This window comes from Brachypodium distachyon, chromosome 2 (assembly GCF_000005505.3).
Source record: "Brachypodium distachyon strain Bd21 chromosome 2, Brachypodium_distachyon_v3.0, whole genome shotgun sequence".
In the NCBI taxonomy this organism is placed as follows: Eukaryota; Viridiplantae; Streptophyta; class Magnoliopsida; order Poales; family Poaceae; genus Brachypodium; species Brachypodium distachyon.
This window is the reverse complement of record NC_016132.3, coordinates 24,705,660-24,722,086: the sequence shown is the minus strand read 5'-3', so window position 1 is coordinate 24,722,086 and position 16,427 is coordinate 24,705,660. Positions and strand designations below refer to the sequence as shown.

Sequence of the window (16,427 nt, the reverse complement as noted above, 5' to 3'; positions counted from 1 at the left end):
GCTAGATGGTGCAGCTGCACTTTTTGCTTCCAACGAGCGCGCGCGACCGTGCGATCGGGCGCAGCGCAACGTACGGCCCAGCCACGTCCCGACCAGGTGATTGTTTATTTTGTTCGCTTGCCCACCCCCGATCCCTTTCTTCCCACGCGCGTGCATCTGCTTGAGATCAAGGCCGCCCTCGCCCGCCGCCATCGCTGCCTCGTGAGCCATCGTTGCCGCTGCATGGGGAAGGCTGGTGATGCCGCTCAAGATCGAGAAGCACCCAGAGGAAGACGTCCACGGCGGCGATGGAGCCAAGCCGTCCTTGCCGCCGCCACCGCAGCCTCGTGGCGCATCGTTGGAGCGGCCCGGGAAGACAGGTGATGCTGCTCGAGACCGAGAAGCACGCGGAGTAAGACGTCCATGGCGTCCACGACGGCGATGGAGCCGCCTCATCCTCACCAGCCGCCACCGCCGCCTCTGCCTCGTGTGCCATCGCTACCGCGGACTGAGGAAGACCGATGATGTCAGTGCTGCAGAAGTATGCGGGAAGAGCTGCGGTGGTGTCGAGGAAGGCGAAGGTGTTTGGTCCGCTGGCGCCCGACTGCGGGAAGCTGCCGTTCGGGCGGGCGCTACTGCCCGAGCTGTCCGACCGCATCGTCACGGTCCAGTTGCAGGTACGCGCCACGACGCCCTCTCCTCCTCCTCCTCCTCTGCCTCCTCCGATGTCGTCTCCTCGCAGTCGCCGACAATTAGTGGCCTCTTGCGCAACGCACTCGTTGCTGCCGCGTGCGACGTGTTTGATGAAATGCCGAACCCACCATACTAGACCGGTGATTGCTGACGCAGAATCAATTGAAGCGAAAGAGGGCTTCAAACTGTCCGGTGAATGCTGCCGCAGAGAAGGATGCTCTTGTGATCTTGTCGCTAGGTGCACGAGAGGAGCTTGCAGCCGCAGGCTGGTTCGAGTACTACAAGGAGGTTTCTGTTTACAGGCTGCAGCTCGATGGTAGCAAGCAGTCAAGTGTCAAGCAACGCATGCAATGATTAAGTGCTAGCTTGAGGAGAGCAAGCTTAGACTATCGAGGGACCAAGGTGATGGATGAGATATATGAGAAGCTCGTGGAAAAAGATGCCATCAGTAGTCTGCTAGAAGCCTAGAATTATTTCACATTTATTTATGTTGAAATGGCTTATTCTGTGCAGATGGTCGGCAATATCAAATACTAGTTCCTTACTATTTCATGGGAAGCTCATGAAATAGTTGCTAAAGCTTGGGAAACAGGTGAAATAGTTACTTACTATTTCATCTGTATAATTTGTTTCTTGATTTAAGTAGAAAGTTGGTTCCAAATTTCATCATAATGTGTTTTTTTTTTGCAATTAATTGCTACATCTTAATGACAGGGTTGCTCAACATGACCAAATTTGTTGCCGCACCTCACACAAAGTTAGTGTTGTGCCTGAATAAAAAGTTGTTAAAATTTGTAGATAGTTGCAAAAATAAGTTAAATAACCCCTCAATATTGATCCAAAGTTGCTGGACCCACAAAGGTATGATCGTGCCAAAATAAAAAAGTTGCTAAAATTTGTGGTTGTAGAAATAGGCCAAACATTTGCTTAATGTTGATCCAAAGTTGTTGCAACTCATCCAAAGATATGATCGTGGCTTGATACATATTTGCTAAAATTTATAATTAGTTGCAAAATATGCCAAATAGTTGCTTAATGATCAAAAGTTGTTGCACCCCACATAAAATAGAATCATTCCTTAATTCAAATTTGCTAAAATTTGAAGTTACTTTCTAAAATATGCCAAATAGTTGCTTAATGTTGATCTGAAGTTGTTGCACCCCACACAAAAGTATGATTGTGATTGAATAAGAAGTTGTTAAAATTTGTACTTAGTTGCAAAACTAGGTTAGATAGTTGCTTAATGTTGATACAAAGTTGCCGCACTCCACAAAATATATGGTCGTACCTAAAAAAACGTTGTTAAAATTTGTAGTTAGTTGGAAAAATAGGCCAATTAGTCGCTTAAGGTTGATCAAAAGTTGCTACACGCCACGCAAAGATATGATCATGTCTGAATACAAAGTTGCTAAAATTTATAATTAGTTGCAAACATATCCCAAATAGTTGCTGAATGTTGATGCACCCCACACTAAGTAGGATCATGTCTGAATACAAAATTTGCTAAAAATTGTAGTTTGTTCCTATAATATGCTAAATAGTTGCTTAATGTTAATCTGAAGTTGTTGCAGCTCATAGAAAGGTAGGATCGTGATTGAAAGTTGCATTCTTTAACATAAAAGTTGCTTCCAAAAGTTGCAAATGCGAAAGACAAACTTGCTATTATGTGAGCCAAAGTTGATAGTATAAGAGAAAAAAATTGTTCTCAAGGAAGTCAAAATTGTCAATATATAAGCCAAAATTGCCGGTATAGGAACTTTTTCAAGGTTGCGAAAGTGGAGCAAAAACAGTTCCCGACGCAGGAGCAAAAGTTGCTAGTATGAGAGTAAAAATTACTTTATGTGAGTCAAATTTGACATAATAGAAGAGAAAGTTGCAACCACAAAGGATAAAGTTGCAATCACCTTAATGAAATTTGCCACCCAACATACCAAGGTTGTCTGCGACGGAACAAAAGTTCCCAGAGGGCAACAAAACTGCCACATGTGTGGGACAAAAGGTGCGAACGTACATGGCAAAGTTACAAGTGTTGAGGCAAGTTACTGGGTTGTCTGCGATGAAGTCAAAGTTGCTAATATAGAAGCCAAAGTTACCGGTATCGAATCCAAAGTTGCAACTTTGCGTGTACTACAAGCAAGTGTGACTCATTTTATCTTCTTTATAACAACTTTCGCTTCAACGTAGCGCTGCAAACAAAGTTGCAAAAAAGTACAAAAAGTGATATTGTTTAACACAAAAGTTGCTTTTTAAAAAAAAAATATGGTCAAAATTACCCAATCAAGATCTAGTTTTGAAGATCTCACCGCGATAAAGCCAATGGTGAAAACGGATCATAATTACGATGCTCCATTTGACAGTTGTGACATTTTGAAAAAAAAACCACAAATTAAAAGCAAGCATGCGCATGCGCATGCTTACGCAGTGGGCAGTGGGCTTCCTACGCAGAATTCACGGGTGTTCACACCTTCACGAGCATCCAACCACGTACTGTTTTTTCTTTCCTTTTTTCGTCGATCGAGTGGACACGTCCTTTCCAAACTGGGTTTGGCTCGCAGTGCTTAACCAGCCGCCGGCCGCTCCGTAGTCACGTCCAAAATATATACCTACAAATTTTCATGAAGAAATACGTAATGTGCAATATGTACAAAAATAACAAATTTGTATGTTACTATCCGAAATTTACAATTTTTTATTTTTAGAAATTGCAAATTAACGTATTTCCTCACGAAAATTTGTAGGTATATACTCCAATTTTCATCAATGTTTGCACTGGAAAAAATCATTTTTGAAAAACTTATAAAGATGATTTATTTTTTCAAATAAAGGAATCCTTAGATCCCAGGAGCCAAAACTTCATGTTCGGCACCAGGTGGTCTTCTCAAATTTCTTCACTAGAACCAAACAACCGGATGTTACTTGCGCCGCCGGGAGCTGCAGATCGCTTGCTAGAGGATAAAGCTTCATTCCTCTCTTATTAATTTTTTTTGTTCTTTTGAGAGGATGAGAGGATCCTCTCTCTATTTTTTTTTTAGGGGACTCTCTGTTTGGTGGGCTGCACCTGCACGGGTACAGCCTGGCCCACGCTGTGCAACCCGGCCTGCACCCGCGCATGTGGCCCAACCGATTCCACTCTCATTTGCGCCGCCGCTCTCACCTCTCTCCCCGTCGTGCCTTCCCCAACTACGCAGGTAGGTCCGGCGAACGGCGGTCCGGTGCTCATCTTGGTCTTTGGAGGTAAAGGTTCTGTCCCTCCCCCTCCCTCTCCCTTCTCCCCCCTCCCCACGGTTCTGTTTCCCCACGTTTATGGTCGCCTTTTGCCGTTGTTTTCTTCAATTTGTGTGACCAATCTGAGATGCTAGACTTACTTCGGCCACTATTTGGGTGGGAATTGGAGGATAGGGTTTGGAACCTTTTCGTACGCATTCTCGCGCGGGTGAAGTCTGAGGTGCCGACTGCTTGATGTGTAGGGTTTTGGCTAAGTTTGTGAGCATGCTCGTGCGGGTAAAACGTTGCAGATGCCTAGTTGTTGTCATGCCCGGCTTGACCATGTTAACAAATTGTTTGCTCGGTTTGGCCATGATTATTCGTCTAACCTAAACGAAAGTCTAACATGAATAGCAAGTGATCATCATTTCGTGGGGTTTTGGAGGACCGCTGCTTTACATTTAGTGCAGATTATTCTTTTGATCTCTGGGTAGCCCTGAGATTCGTTGCTGTAGTAAGTTCAATTAGGGTTTCAAATGGAGAAATGATCTTCTGTTCATTATAGTCTATCTGTCATGTCTTTTCTTTATTATTATATTTATCATTAGAATTGCAAGTTAAAAGAATAGTGTTATTCTCCTCAATGGACCTGTGTCCAAACCGGATTTAATGTTCATCCTTGATTGCTTCTGAATCTTTTCCTCGAACCGTTAATGATTATCATAGTTAATAACTAGAGTTGCAAAATTGTAAATCTAAGGTGAGGACTGAAGAATATAGATGATTCTCATGGAACCTTCTTACCAACACCTGTGAATATGCTTACCGTCAGTGCTGAATCGGTGAATCCTGTTTGCCAAAATCGCAAATGCACAACTGTATAATTTTTTGTTGTGCTGACTATTGGTTGGAAATTGCTAAGGTTGCTTATACACCTGGACCAGAGGTGATTCTGTTACAGCTAGGCCATACTCACTATGTATGTACATACTCACTGTTCTGGAATCTTAAACCATTATATTTGACAAAAATCTTAGATAATTGCATATTATTTGCTTTTAATCAGAACAAGTATCTGGGCTTTGCTGCAAAAAATTGACTAGTGTATGTGGTGTTTGTTTCTATTGTGATTGTTGAATATTATTCTCACTGTTTACAAAAAAATAAAAAATCTGATCATGTACTTTTTTTATGTGTTGTTACTATCCCTGTTTTACGTGTTGATCTACATTTGTGCTTATGTTTTGTAAATTGAATGAATTCAGGTTCTACTTGAAAAAGACATGATCTTTACCTTTCTATCGGGAAGGTGAAGAGCAACAAGGCATGGCTTTAAGGGCGATCATTAGGAGAAGAAAGCATCTTTTGGATCAAGTTAACTCACCTATTCTCTCATCTTCGTCCTCTACCTTCCATCATGGGACATTTGGTTTCAAGGTGAAGCCAAGAATAGCTCAAAGATATCCTGAGCAAAGCTTAGAGGACTCAAAATCTGGGGAGGATAAGGAGCAGTATAGTGTGAATTTGAGTAAGACGGATCTGCTAGGTCTTGGTGATGGGTTTTTGCGACGTCCAGCTCACGTGATTTCCCTTTCTCATTATCGAACTGGAAGTGATGTGTTGTCTCTGGGAGCTAGAGGCTTGTTGCAGTCAGTTCGCAGAGCATCAACTGCAGCTGCTGGACAACCTAAGTTGGATATTGAAGATCAGAATGAGGTTCGGAACCAGAATAAAAAGAAAAAAGAGGCATCCCCAGAAGAATGTGATCAGGCTGTGGAAGGCCTAAGCACAGCAAAAGCTAAAGCCAAATCCAAGCAGGTGCAAGATTCTCTAAAGGTTGACCAATCAATCGTACAGAAATTGTGCGCAAGGCTTCTGGGTATTGGCCCTGCTCTCCGAGCTGTTGCTTCAATGAGCAGGTCTAAATTTTTTTTCTCTGTACTCAAACTAATAGTTTTATGACAAGTTTTTTTTTCTGCCGCATTTCCTTGATGTTTTAAATATTTAATACTTACCTTGTTTTGTGTGTTTTTGTAGAGCTGATTGGGCTGTGAAATTGAAGCATTGGAAAGATGAATTTATCTCCACACTGCAACATTACTGGCTAGGAACAAAGCTACTCTGGGCAGATGTTAGGATTTCATCAAGATTGCTGGTGAAGCTTGCTGGTGGAAAGAGCCTGTCAAGAAGAGAGAGACAACAGCTCACCCGTACAACAGCAGATATCTTCAGGCTGGTACCTGTTGCTGTGTTTATTGTTGTTCCATTCATGGAATTCCTACTGCCGGTGTTTCTCAAGTTGTTTCCAAATATGCTGCCATCAACTTTCCAAGACAAGATGAAAGAAGAGGTTTGTGATGTAGCCACTTGAATTACTAAATGTGGTTAGTAACTTAGTATGATCATAGTATTTGTCTGCTCTGGTGTCATTTTTCATCATGCTGTCATGCTACTGGTGGTGGTTCCTTTCCTTCCCCTGTTCTTGCACCAGTACCTGGGCAACCCGGTATAATTGCAATTCCATGGTTTGTTTACCTGCTGTATTCCTACACACTTTTGTATATCATTATTGAATCGGCCTCCTAGTTCCATTTGTGTAGCAACCACCAGTATTATTACTTTGCAAATTGATCGTCTCAAGAATGTAGCTTACTTTCGTGTGCAGGAAACTTTGAAAAGGAAACTGAAAGCAAGGATGGAGTATGCAAGGTTTTTGCAAGATACTGCAAAAGAAATGGCAAAGGAAGTTCAAACATCACGTAGTGGAGAAACAAAACAGACAGCTGAAGATCTGGACGAATTTTTAAACAAGGTATCACTATCAATCCTATATAATTCCATTTGTCAATAAATTTGAAAATGTATACTATGAATTCCTTCTGTTCCTGGATAATTTACTTTAAACTGCAATCAGGTTAGGAAAGGTGAACGGGTATCCAATGATGAAATCTTAAGCTTTGCAAAGCTGTTTAATGATGAATTGACTTTGGATAACATGAGCAGGTTGGACATCATTGGATTTTTTTTTTGATATCCTCGTATGTCAGGATCAAATTATACCAGAGCTGACCAATATTTTTCTGCAGAGCACGATTGGTAAATATGTGCAAATATATGGGTATTCGGCCTTTTGGTACAGACCATTACTTGAGATTCATGCTTCGCAAAAAATTACGAGAGTAAGTATTTAATTGTTGTTTTTCTTGAAAATGTTCATTTTCTCACTCTGCTATTGGTGAACTTCAAGTGACATGTATCGATTTATGAACCTTATAACTAGAGAATTGATTAGGTTGCATCTGTTGCACCTAACTACCTAAGCATTGTTTTGTATTGTACATAAATACAACTGAAATGCCAATATTAAAAAATTGTGGTGATTAGCTTACGCCTAGTTACTACCATTTTTCCGAAAGCTCACCAGTCAATCACCCAGATTAGAATTTCAAGTAGGTATTTTAATCTTATTGTAACATGAGTATAAAAAGGGAGAGTTGTCTATTTGATTTCTAATTGTAAAATAAATGAAGTAATTTCAGCCAATACTTCATTGTCAATTCATACGCGAAGAGAATATAAGTGGTTTGCTTGATGTAGAAGCGACATCGGAGATCATGTCAGTTTGATCTATGTTTGGGACTCTTCGTTTGAGTAGATTTAACATATGCTTGACTCAAAGTCTCAAACTGTACTTGACATTCCGCACCTATGTTTATTTACTGTATATATAAAACAGTCTTGATAGCTCTTTCTTTATTGGATGGTGGTATTTGTGCTTTGTATTGCTACTGCTAATTAGCACTTCAATCCCATGTGACATTTATCTTTCTCAAATCACGGTGCAAAATATCAGCTTGTTTTCTTGGTAATGGTACTCTTATCTGTGCAGCATTAAGAATGATGATAAAATGATTCAAGCCGAGGGTGTTGAGTCTCTTTCTGAAGACGAACTCCGCCAAGCCTGCCGCGAACGTGGTCATCTTGGTCTGCGGTCAACAGAAGAAATGCGACAACAGGTTTCCTAGCATTATTCCGTTGATATGCACACAATTTCAGAAGAATAGATGTCGTTTCTTAACTTTTTCCTAACTGTGTACCTCAAAGTGCTATTTGGTGCACGGTTACTCAATACTTTTCCTAGTTGTTAGCCTTTTCTTTGTCTATTATAATTTACTATTAGTTCCCAACTTCTCATTTTGTATGATCTCATTATATTTGTTTATCTGATGTACTGTTGAAGGAAAACTACAGTCATCACCTCCGCTTCCACTTAGAATTAAACATGCTGAAGTTAGATTGCATTTCTTTTCACTGCAACTTTTTTGTATTCAATTTTTTTAAACTGCCACCCTATAAATCGTAATATCTCACAACTTTATTTACTGTTCAGCTACGAGACTGGTTGGATCTCTCACTTAATCATGCCGTCCCATCTTCTCTTCTCATACTTTCAAGGTAAATTTGGTTGACATATTTCTCACTGACTACAATAGCTCTCTCTGGTCTTGCGTCCTTATTCATCTTTTCTAATAAATACTGCCAGAGCTTTTACCCTATCTGGGAGAATGAAACCTGAGGACGCTGTTGTAGCAACTTTGTCTTCTTTACCAGATGAAGTTGTGGATACAGTTGGGACAGTATTGCCATCAGAAGACCCAGTTTCTGAGAGGAGGAGAAAACTGGAATTCCTTGAGATGCAGGAAGAACTTATCAAGGTACACATACATGAATGGGATGGTTTTAAGTGTTATATAATTTTAAAATTATGCAATATTTTGCATTGTTTGCTAATACAACCATGCTTCATGGCGTCTGGTAAGCTACGACGAACTGCTCTCTATTGAATTTATAATTTGTACCATGTGTCCCTGTGCTTCTTTATTTGTATTTTTAGTGAGTGACGCATGTAGTACAGTAGTAGCCTTTAGTTTTATTAGTTTTCCCTTAGTTTAAAAACTCGATTCATCTTATGCACTTTTTCTTGACACCCCATGGCATGTATGCTCTCTTCATTGCCCCAGATTTCATGATGTGTGAACGATAGTGCAATATCAGGCCTTGGCCTTCTCTCATGATTGAACCTGTATAGCCTCGCCTGTTCATGCCCTCACACACAGTAGATGTATTAGGAACCTGAACATTCTTTATGGATAGAGCACGCAACTGAAATGTCAAAGTTGTGGCTGTGTAAAAATGTCTAAAATGCACTTAAGGTTCTGATAGCCTCTTTATATACAAATTTAACATTCTCTTGCTTTTTTATATGATTAAGCTATGATGGTTCTGGTTTAACGACAATCACCTGATTTTCTGCTGATTAGTCTACACGACAGTTATATTCAGTTTACAATTATCATTAGTTCTTCAGTTAATTTTCTGCCCCAAAAAAGTTTTGGGGCTAATCTAGCAAAATGACCTGTTTTCGAGCAATTCATCCGATAGAAAGTTAAGATATAAGAAACAAAGATGGTGCAGTTCAAAACATTACAGTATATGTTCGGTCAACTCTGTTGTCCAAAATTCCAAGTTCCAACAAGCAATTCATCTCTGCCCGTACATATCTGAAGGTTCATCTGTGCTTCCATACAATCATTCTGCAGCTATGCAAAAGTACTCCATGACACGCAAAAGTACACATATGCATAATCACAAGAATTGACGCCTAACAAGGAACACATGGATCTGGAAAAATTGCAATCGCACTTTCCTTGTCTCTGAACCTTAATCAAATGCATCAAATTGCACAGGCAGCAGTATGATTTTAGTAACAGATACTGTTTATTTCCTTGTTTATACAACAAAATTGATCCAGAGCTCAAGAAAAATGAGAATGAAACAAAGAAAGAAGACCCCTAATAACCTATTTTACTCGAGGTATCATTTCGACCGCACATATTAATGTGTGGTTCACATATGCGTCCAGAGTGAGCAACTGATCCAACTTCATATGCACCGGATGAAGAAGAAAATAGTGGCTTCGTTTGGATGTCGGTATTGGGAGTCTTGGAATTGAATTGGGCTGAATACCAAATCAGCTTGGTATTGAAATGAGCCATAATTCCAATTCCATTGTTTGGGTGCACAACGTATTGCTAGTTGGAATCGAGAGAGCAGACAATTCCAATTTCTTGTTTGGGTGTACAGTACCAAGCATTGAATCGTATCTTCTAGTACTACTCTTCTTCCTCCTCCCCAGGTTGCAGCGCACGTAGTAGTTTCTTGCGTAGAAGCATCTCGCCGCCTCCAGTTTCCCAGGTTGGCGTCCATCTCCGGCTGCACGCTGCCGACCCCCATCAGCAACAGATCCATGGATTTCTCCCGGCGGTCAACCATCTCCCCGACGGCGCTGCAGCTCCGACCTATTCCTCTGGCGGTTGACCTCCTCCTGCGGACGACCTCCTCCAGCCTATTCCCCCGGCGGCTAACCTCCTCCTAGGTGGCCCAGCTCCTCCGGCCTATTTCCTCGGCGGCAGACCTCCTCCGGTCTATTCCCGCGGCGCCCGACCTCCTCCCCGACAGGGCTGCAGCTCCGGCCTAGTCTTCGTGCGGCCAACCCCTTCCCCAGCGGAAGAACTCGTCCCCGACGCCGGAGATGGAGAAGATGAGCTAAGGGAGGAAGATGACACCGCTCCACCGGCGGCAGCGGGCGGCGGCCGAACTCCGGCGGCGATGGCACCCGTGTCTGGCATTGGCCAGCCAGTGGCGAACTGGCGATGAAGAAGTCAGCAGCGAACCAAAGGGAGGAGACGAGCCAGTTCAACTCAATTCGGAGGGGTGGGGCTCGGTATTGAGGACGGGGTCTTTTAGTCGTGGTTCAATACCATGGTATTGGCCCTCAATTCCGTCTCCCAATTCCCGAAACATCCAAACAGCAGAATTGGGAAAACCCAATTCCAATTCTGAATTCTGCCCTCCAATGCCAACATCCAAACGTACTGTAAGGGAACTTGATCACTCCTTCTCAATGTGAATGCGATGATGTCCTCTCCATGGGATGGTGCTTGCCCCTGGATCTGCTCAATGGTGGCTTCCTTGGAGATATGCAACAGCATCGTGCGCCTCCTCAGCCATTGGCTTGGCTGTAGTCCGATGGCACCTGGGGAGCCAACGCCCTACAGTCCAATGACAGTGATGCTGCCCTTAGGACGTGCTGCTGCAAGAGTAACAATGTTGGGGGAAGGATGGTGTTTTGATGGCTCCTTGTCTGGGTGAACAGGGCAGCCAGATTTCCAGATCTAGAAGTCAGAGCCATGACGGGAAATTGATGCGAACAGATGAGGAGGGGTCAAGCAGGTGGAGAAAGGGTCAACTTAGTTTTCATTGGCACAGTACGGGTGAATAACAGCCAAGTCCGTGGGTAATTTCAGAAGGGGTGCGCACCAAAGCCATGTTAAAGCACCTCCTGGCCAGCTTTGTATGATATAACAGGAGGGGAGTTATAGACAAGCGTGTTTGCAAGTCCTCTCTTTTGGTTGGATTTTTCATATTTTGGTGGAGAGCCATCCAATAAGTCCAGCCAAAAATGTCCTTAGTTTAGTATTTTGTATATTAGGCCATTCATGTTAAACTTGGTCAATGTATTGATGGGATCTGTTAGCCAGTTTTGTAGGATTGGAAATTTAATTTTTGCATAAACCCAATTATTTTATTTTCAGCATAATACTGCTAACATTGAATTGATACACATTTGTTTGAGCATAATGCTCGTAACCAATTATGTTATTTTCAGCATAATACTGCACTGCTGCAAACAATGAATCGTTACCTGTTTCTTTTAACTTTAGCGTACTGCTTCTAACAATGAACTACAATCCAGTTACTTTAATGCTTTGTGTACAAAAATATTCAGGAGGAAGAAAAGAAGAAAGAGAAAGAAGAAAAGGCGAAACAAAAAAAGGAAGAGAAGGCGAGGCTCAAAGAACCAGAGGCTGCTGAAGAAGATTTGGCTTTGAAAGAAATGACTGAGGCTACTGCTAGGGAAGAAGAACTGATAAAAGCAAAACAGCATGACAATGAAAAGTTCTGCAATATCAGTCGAGCATTGGCTGTGTTATCATCTGCATCAGTATGATCCTAGTCCATCTATATTTTCTATTGGTACTTTATTTACATACTCTGAGTAATTGTGTCATAATTGTTTATACTGCAGTCTGTTAGCAAGGAGCGTCAAGAGTTCCTGAGCCTTGTCAACAAGGAGGTAATATGTGAATTTGTGAAGTGGAATTAGAAGGACAATTATTCATGCAGATTTTTTTTTCTATGTATATATGTACTATTGTGTTTTGGAGGTTTAGTAGGACTTAATTGTTGTGGACTGCAGATAGAACTGTATCACTCCATGCTTGAAAAGGAAGGCACCGAGGGTAAAGAAGAAGCTAAGAAGGCATATATGGCTGCTAGAGAGGAGTCAGATGATGCTTCTGAGGTTGCTACAGAAGAAAAGGTCTCGTCAGCACTGATTGACAAGGTAAGTCCTCTCATGCATGTAAAAGCCAAAAATCATAACTCTCTGGGGAAAATTGGTACACATTTGCTCTAGTTCGCTGTAAGTTAATCGCTCCTTGCCTGACTTCTTTCTATTGACAACGATAGTTTGAGAAGTAGAAACAGTCACATTACTCGAAGACAGTTTTTTCAGTTAATGGTCTTCATTCTTTTTCAGTTTCAGGATATAGTTACAGCTTAAATAGTTTTCTTAACATTTCCAAAAAGAATTGTTATTCGATGGATTGTTTGTCGGAGATAATAAATAGGGCAAGTGGATCTCTTATTTGTACCGTCATTTTCTCTCAACATTTTGAAGCCTCAAACAGAAGCAGACATCGTTAGATTCTCTTGATGTATCACTTTCTGATAATTTTCAATTAAGTATGTAATATGGGTTTATAAGAAAGTTAACCCAGCCACAAGCTGGGTAATTTGTTACAACATCTGCCCTCTTCCGAACCAAACATTTGAAAAGTACCCCATGAATCTCTTGTTTTCTGACAAGAGTTATTTACGCAATACTGGTAAACAATAACAAGTGCTATGGCAAATGCGAATCTGCAATAATACATAGGAGTTGTTTACATCAAGTTTTTCTTAATTGTACGCTGCCTTTTTTGTTACATGATTCTACTTCGCCATAAACTGTCAACTTTGATCGGATTCTAGCCTGCATATGCTGCTTACATCTGCTTGATTGCATTTCCACCTTTATATTTTTGTTGTTTTGGAAACATAATGCTGAACTGACATATCAGCATATCAACTTCGATTACAATATATCGTTTTATAACTGATTTTTGTACCTACTTTTACCATCTTTTTTTTTGAGGCCAAACCTACTTTTGCCATCTACCATCTATATTTGTCATCTCTAGTTATGTTGAATAATCTTTGGATTAGTTGTTCACGTTGACATCTATTTTGCTTTACTTTAGGTTGATGCTATGCTTCAAGAATTAGAAAAGGAGATCGATGATGTGGATGCGAAAATTGGGAACCGCTTGCAACTACTTGATAGGTATGTCAATTGCATGTGTATTGAAGTCATTTCATATTACATACTAAGCTAGTGCATTGTGCTGCTGGTGAATTTTCCCTTGTAATTGAAACTTCATTAGGGTTTGTTTGGATAGGGAGGGTTTAGACCCAAAACTGTTGTACAATTCTCTATCCATCCATAGGTTTTAATCGGATCGTGTATCAAAACAAGCCCTTGAGTGGTTGTTTTGTTGCCCGTCACAGTTATTTGCTATCTATTTTTTATATTTTGCTCTGACATGGATTTGTGAACTTGTGTCGGCCCTACACTGATCCAGGGATTTGCCATTTTCCAGAAAATGCTGATACATCAATACGTATAACCATCTTTAGTCAATTATCATGGTTTTCAGTAGTACAGAGACAGAGGTAGAATAACGGACTCTACCTCTCCAAATAAGTGCCCCTACCGTGACAGATAACACAGACATGTGGAAAAATTGTCTCTACCTCTCCGGTGACAATAATAGTAGTATACACAGGACACATCCATGTAAACCTATTATACACATAGCTCAGGACTTTTTCGTTACCAAAATCCTGTGAAAAATGTAGCTTTGCCACAGGACCCCATGTCAATGATGTACCGGGAGCAAAAGTATTTTCCTTGGTTATTTAATCCTACGAACGTCCTACTCCTTGCTCGATATGTCGGCTGCACAACAACCAATAGTTTACAGGGAAGTCAAAGTTGAGCTGATTCATATGGCTTGATATCAAGAGGATATGCGAGAAATATTCCTAGCTTGGACTCTTTCTCCAATTTAGTCATCATCTGCATTGGTGCCTCTCTTGCATGGTTATACGACATAATACAGTGAGCTTGGTGTTTATTCAATGTTACATAATATTCCATTATGGACCAAGACTTTGGGCTGTACTTGGAGTGCATTTGGTCAACGTGCTGATCTCATTTGCACCTTGTTTGCAGGGATCATGATGGCAAAGTGACTCCTGAGGAAGTAGCGGCGGCGGCGGCTTATCTCAAGGATACCATAGCGAAGGAAGGCGTCCAAGAGCTGGTCAACCAACTTTCTAAAGACAAAGGTGCTTTGCACCCTTGATGCCCCATTCTGTTCATGATAGCACATGTCCAGTTTTTCCCACTGTTGTTTGTTGTCTGACCTGATTTATTGTGCCTGCAGAAGGAAAGATCCGTGTGGAAGACATCGTGAAGCTGGCGTCTCAAACAGAGGAAAACAATGAAGATGATGAAGGAGCACGGCATTAATCTGCTTGTTGAGATGGGCTACCCATGTGCATTTGATTTCAGGAAAGATCTTCAGCTGCTTCATGGCAACGCTGTGTGTATATCTTAAAAGTCAGGACAGCCATTTTTTGCGCCTCTCTGCACTGGCTACTTCTCAGATGGAACAACCAGTGAATCTGAAGGAAAACTAGTGGTGATGATATATACATATATAGTTAGGTTTGGTGTTATGGATTGGCTGGTAAAGGGCAACCGAGATTTCAACAGGTTGCTGTGAAAGCGGAAATACAGTTCGGTTGGACTTTGGACTTGGGACGGTGTACCCAACAATGGCAGAATTTTAATTTTGTTCCAAATTCTGAGATAGATATTGAATGGATTCGTGGTTAACACATGGTGAATGAGTACGTTTTAAGGGGGTTTGACACGTTTTAAAACGAAAAGCCCATTTGGGATCAGTGTGTCGTCCGCCTGCCGTTATCATCTTGTTGTCATTGTGTTCCTGCCCGTTACCACTGTCAGTTTTGTTGTAGGCTGGCACCGTCATCGCTTGTCGCGTGCCTTTGCCATTAGCACATTTTTCTTGAAGCTAAGCGAGCACTTTATTCATCCGATAAAAGAGTTACATCAGAAATCAGAGGCTGAGTAACACAAGGGGGCGGGTTTTCCAGCCAAGTCCCTGGCGTAGCAAATTTCGCCAACTTAGCAAGCTCATGACACCATTAGCTTCGCGGGGACAGTGCTCGAAAGCAAGTTTGACAAACTCTGACCCAAGATGATAGCAGTCGTCATACACAGCTGCGGCAATCGTCGAAGAAACGCTGCCATTCTTCATGGTGTCCATAACCTCCATGTTGTCAGCGTTGACAATCACACGGAAGCAGCCCACATACAGGGCCAAATTCAAAACAAATCGGAGTGCCAAGGCTTGAGCAACCAAAACATCCGCACACCAAGGGATCTTCTCATTTGCGCCGGCGATGAAATTGCCAGCCTCATCTCGCAGAACAGCTCCCATAGTGCCCGAGAGGCTATCATGATCAAACGAAGCATCAACATTTAATTTAATTAAGCCAGCAGGAGGCTTAGTCCAGCCATGACGTTTCGGGGCTGCATTCGGAAGGCAAGCCTTTGTGTAATTAGAGATAAGAGCGCGGATATTCGACACTGAAACCTCCGGCTTTTGCAATTTATGTTCGTGCACAAGCTGGCAGCTGACCCACCAGATGTACCAGGCGGCAACAGCCACAGATTCAGGCAAAGCACCAAGGCCGAGCACCTTCTTGTTTTGAAACGGCTAGAGGAGCAAGAATTCCAGAACTGAGGAGCCCGCCCGATACAACAGACATGCTTTCTGAATCTCCGGGAGCAGACATAGATCCCGCCACACCTGATTCGCGTATGGGCAGAGGAATATAAGGTGATGTATATCTTCAGATCCCTTCAAACACATCGGACATTGAGCACTGACTTTTATGTGCCTATCCGCAAGCACCGCCCTACCAGGGAGAGCGCCATGAAGAATTTTCCACAGGAAATTTTTTATTTTTGCAGGAACCTTGAGCTTCTAGATGATCTCCCAAATTTTACTATTATGCACAGAGCCTTGCTCGAAGCTCCAAGTCGATCTGCCGGCGAACTGCGCGTTCCATTCCACATGGTAAGCAGACCGCACAGAGAAAGTTCCTGATTTCGTGAACTCCCAGGCCACAAAATCATCTATGTCAAAATTAGGCAGCGGGATTTGCAACACTCTTTCAGCATCCACAGGCCATAAGGTCGTCCTAACCAGGTCTTCATCCCACACTCCAAG

General features: G+C 42.0%; 2 protein-coding genes across 3 annotated transcripts; both read left to right on the top strand.

Moving 5' to 3' along the window:
* The first annotated feature begins 86 nt into the window (after positions 1 to 86).
* On the top strand, positions 87 to 1,398 carry LOC106866275 (chromatin assembly factor 1 subunit FSM-like). Its single transcript, XM_014899802.2, has 2 exons — positions 87 to 656; positions 829 to 1,398. The coding sequence occupies exons 1-2, from the start codon at positions 501 to 503 to the stop codon at positions 1,024 to 1,026; spliced, it is 354 nt and encodes a 117-aa protein (XP_014755288.1). The 5' UTR covers positions 87 to 500; the 3' UTR covers positions 1,027 to 1,398.
* Positions 1,399 to 3,749: 2,351 nt separating this feature from the next.
* Positions 3,750 to 15,051, top strand: LOC100829592 (mitochondrial proton/calcium exchanger protein). Of its 2 annotated transcripts, none has more exons than XM_003568470.4 (15): positions 3,750 to 3,906; positions 5,142 to 5,795; positions 5,914 to 6,226; positions 6,542 to 6,688; positions 6,791 to 6,879; positions 6,963 to 7,055; positions 7,766 to 7,892; positions 8,267 to 8,331; positions 8,420 to 8,591; positions 11,726 to 11,941; positions 12,026 to 12,073; positions 12,197 to 12,343; positions 13,302 to 13,384; positions 14,336 to 14,451; positions 14,550 to 15,051. In XM_003568470.4, the coding sequence occupies exons 2-15, from the start codon at positions 5,203 to 5,205 to the stop codon at positions 14,633 to 14,635; spliced, it is 2,295 nt and encodes a 764-aa protein (XP_003568518.1). In that variant the 5' UTR covers positions 3,750 to 3,906; positions 5,142 to 5,202; the 3' UTR covers positions 14,636 to 15,051. The 2 variants fall into 2 exon arrangements, with proteins under 2 accessions (XP_003568518.1, XP_010231423.1); XM_010233121.3 differs by having other exon boundaries at positions 3,783 to 3,912.
* The last annotated feature ends 1,376 nt before the right edge of the window (positions 15,052 to 16,427 follow it).

What these genes read in the sequence shown, in the direction of transcription:
- LOC106866275 (XM_014899802.2), top strand. Translation starts at nt 501, where the DNA reads ATGATGTCAGTGCTGCAGAAGTATGCGGGAAGAGCTGCGGTGGTGTCG. An exon ending in TCGTCACGGTCCAGTTGCAG is followed by an intron (nt 657 to 828) that starts GTACGCGCCACG and finishes TTGCTGACGCAG; the next exon opens with AATCAATTGAAGCGAAAGAG.
- LOC100829592 (XM_003568470.4), top strand. Translation starts at nt 5,203, where the DNA reads ATGGCTTTAAGGGCGATCATTAGGAGAAGAAAGCATCTTTTGGATCAA. An exon ending in ACTTTGGATAACATGAGCAG is followed by an intron (nt 6,880 to 6,962) that starts GTTGGACATCAT and finishes ATTTTTCTGCAG; the next exon opens with AGCACGATTGGTAAATATGT. An exon ending in CTTCGCAAAAAATTACGAGA is followed by an intron (nt 7,056 to 7,765) that starts GTAAGTATTTAA and finishes TTATCTGTGCAG; the next exon opens with CATTAAGAATGATGATAAAA.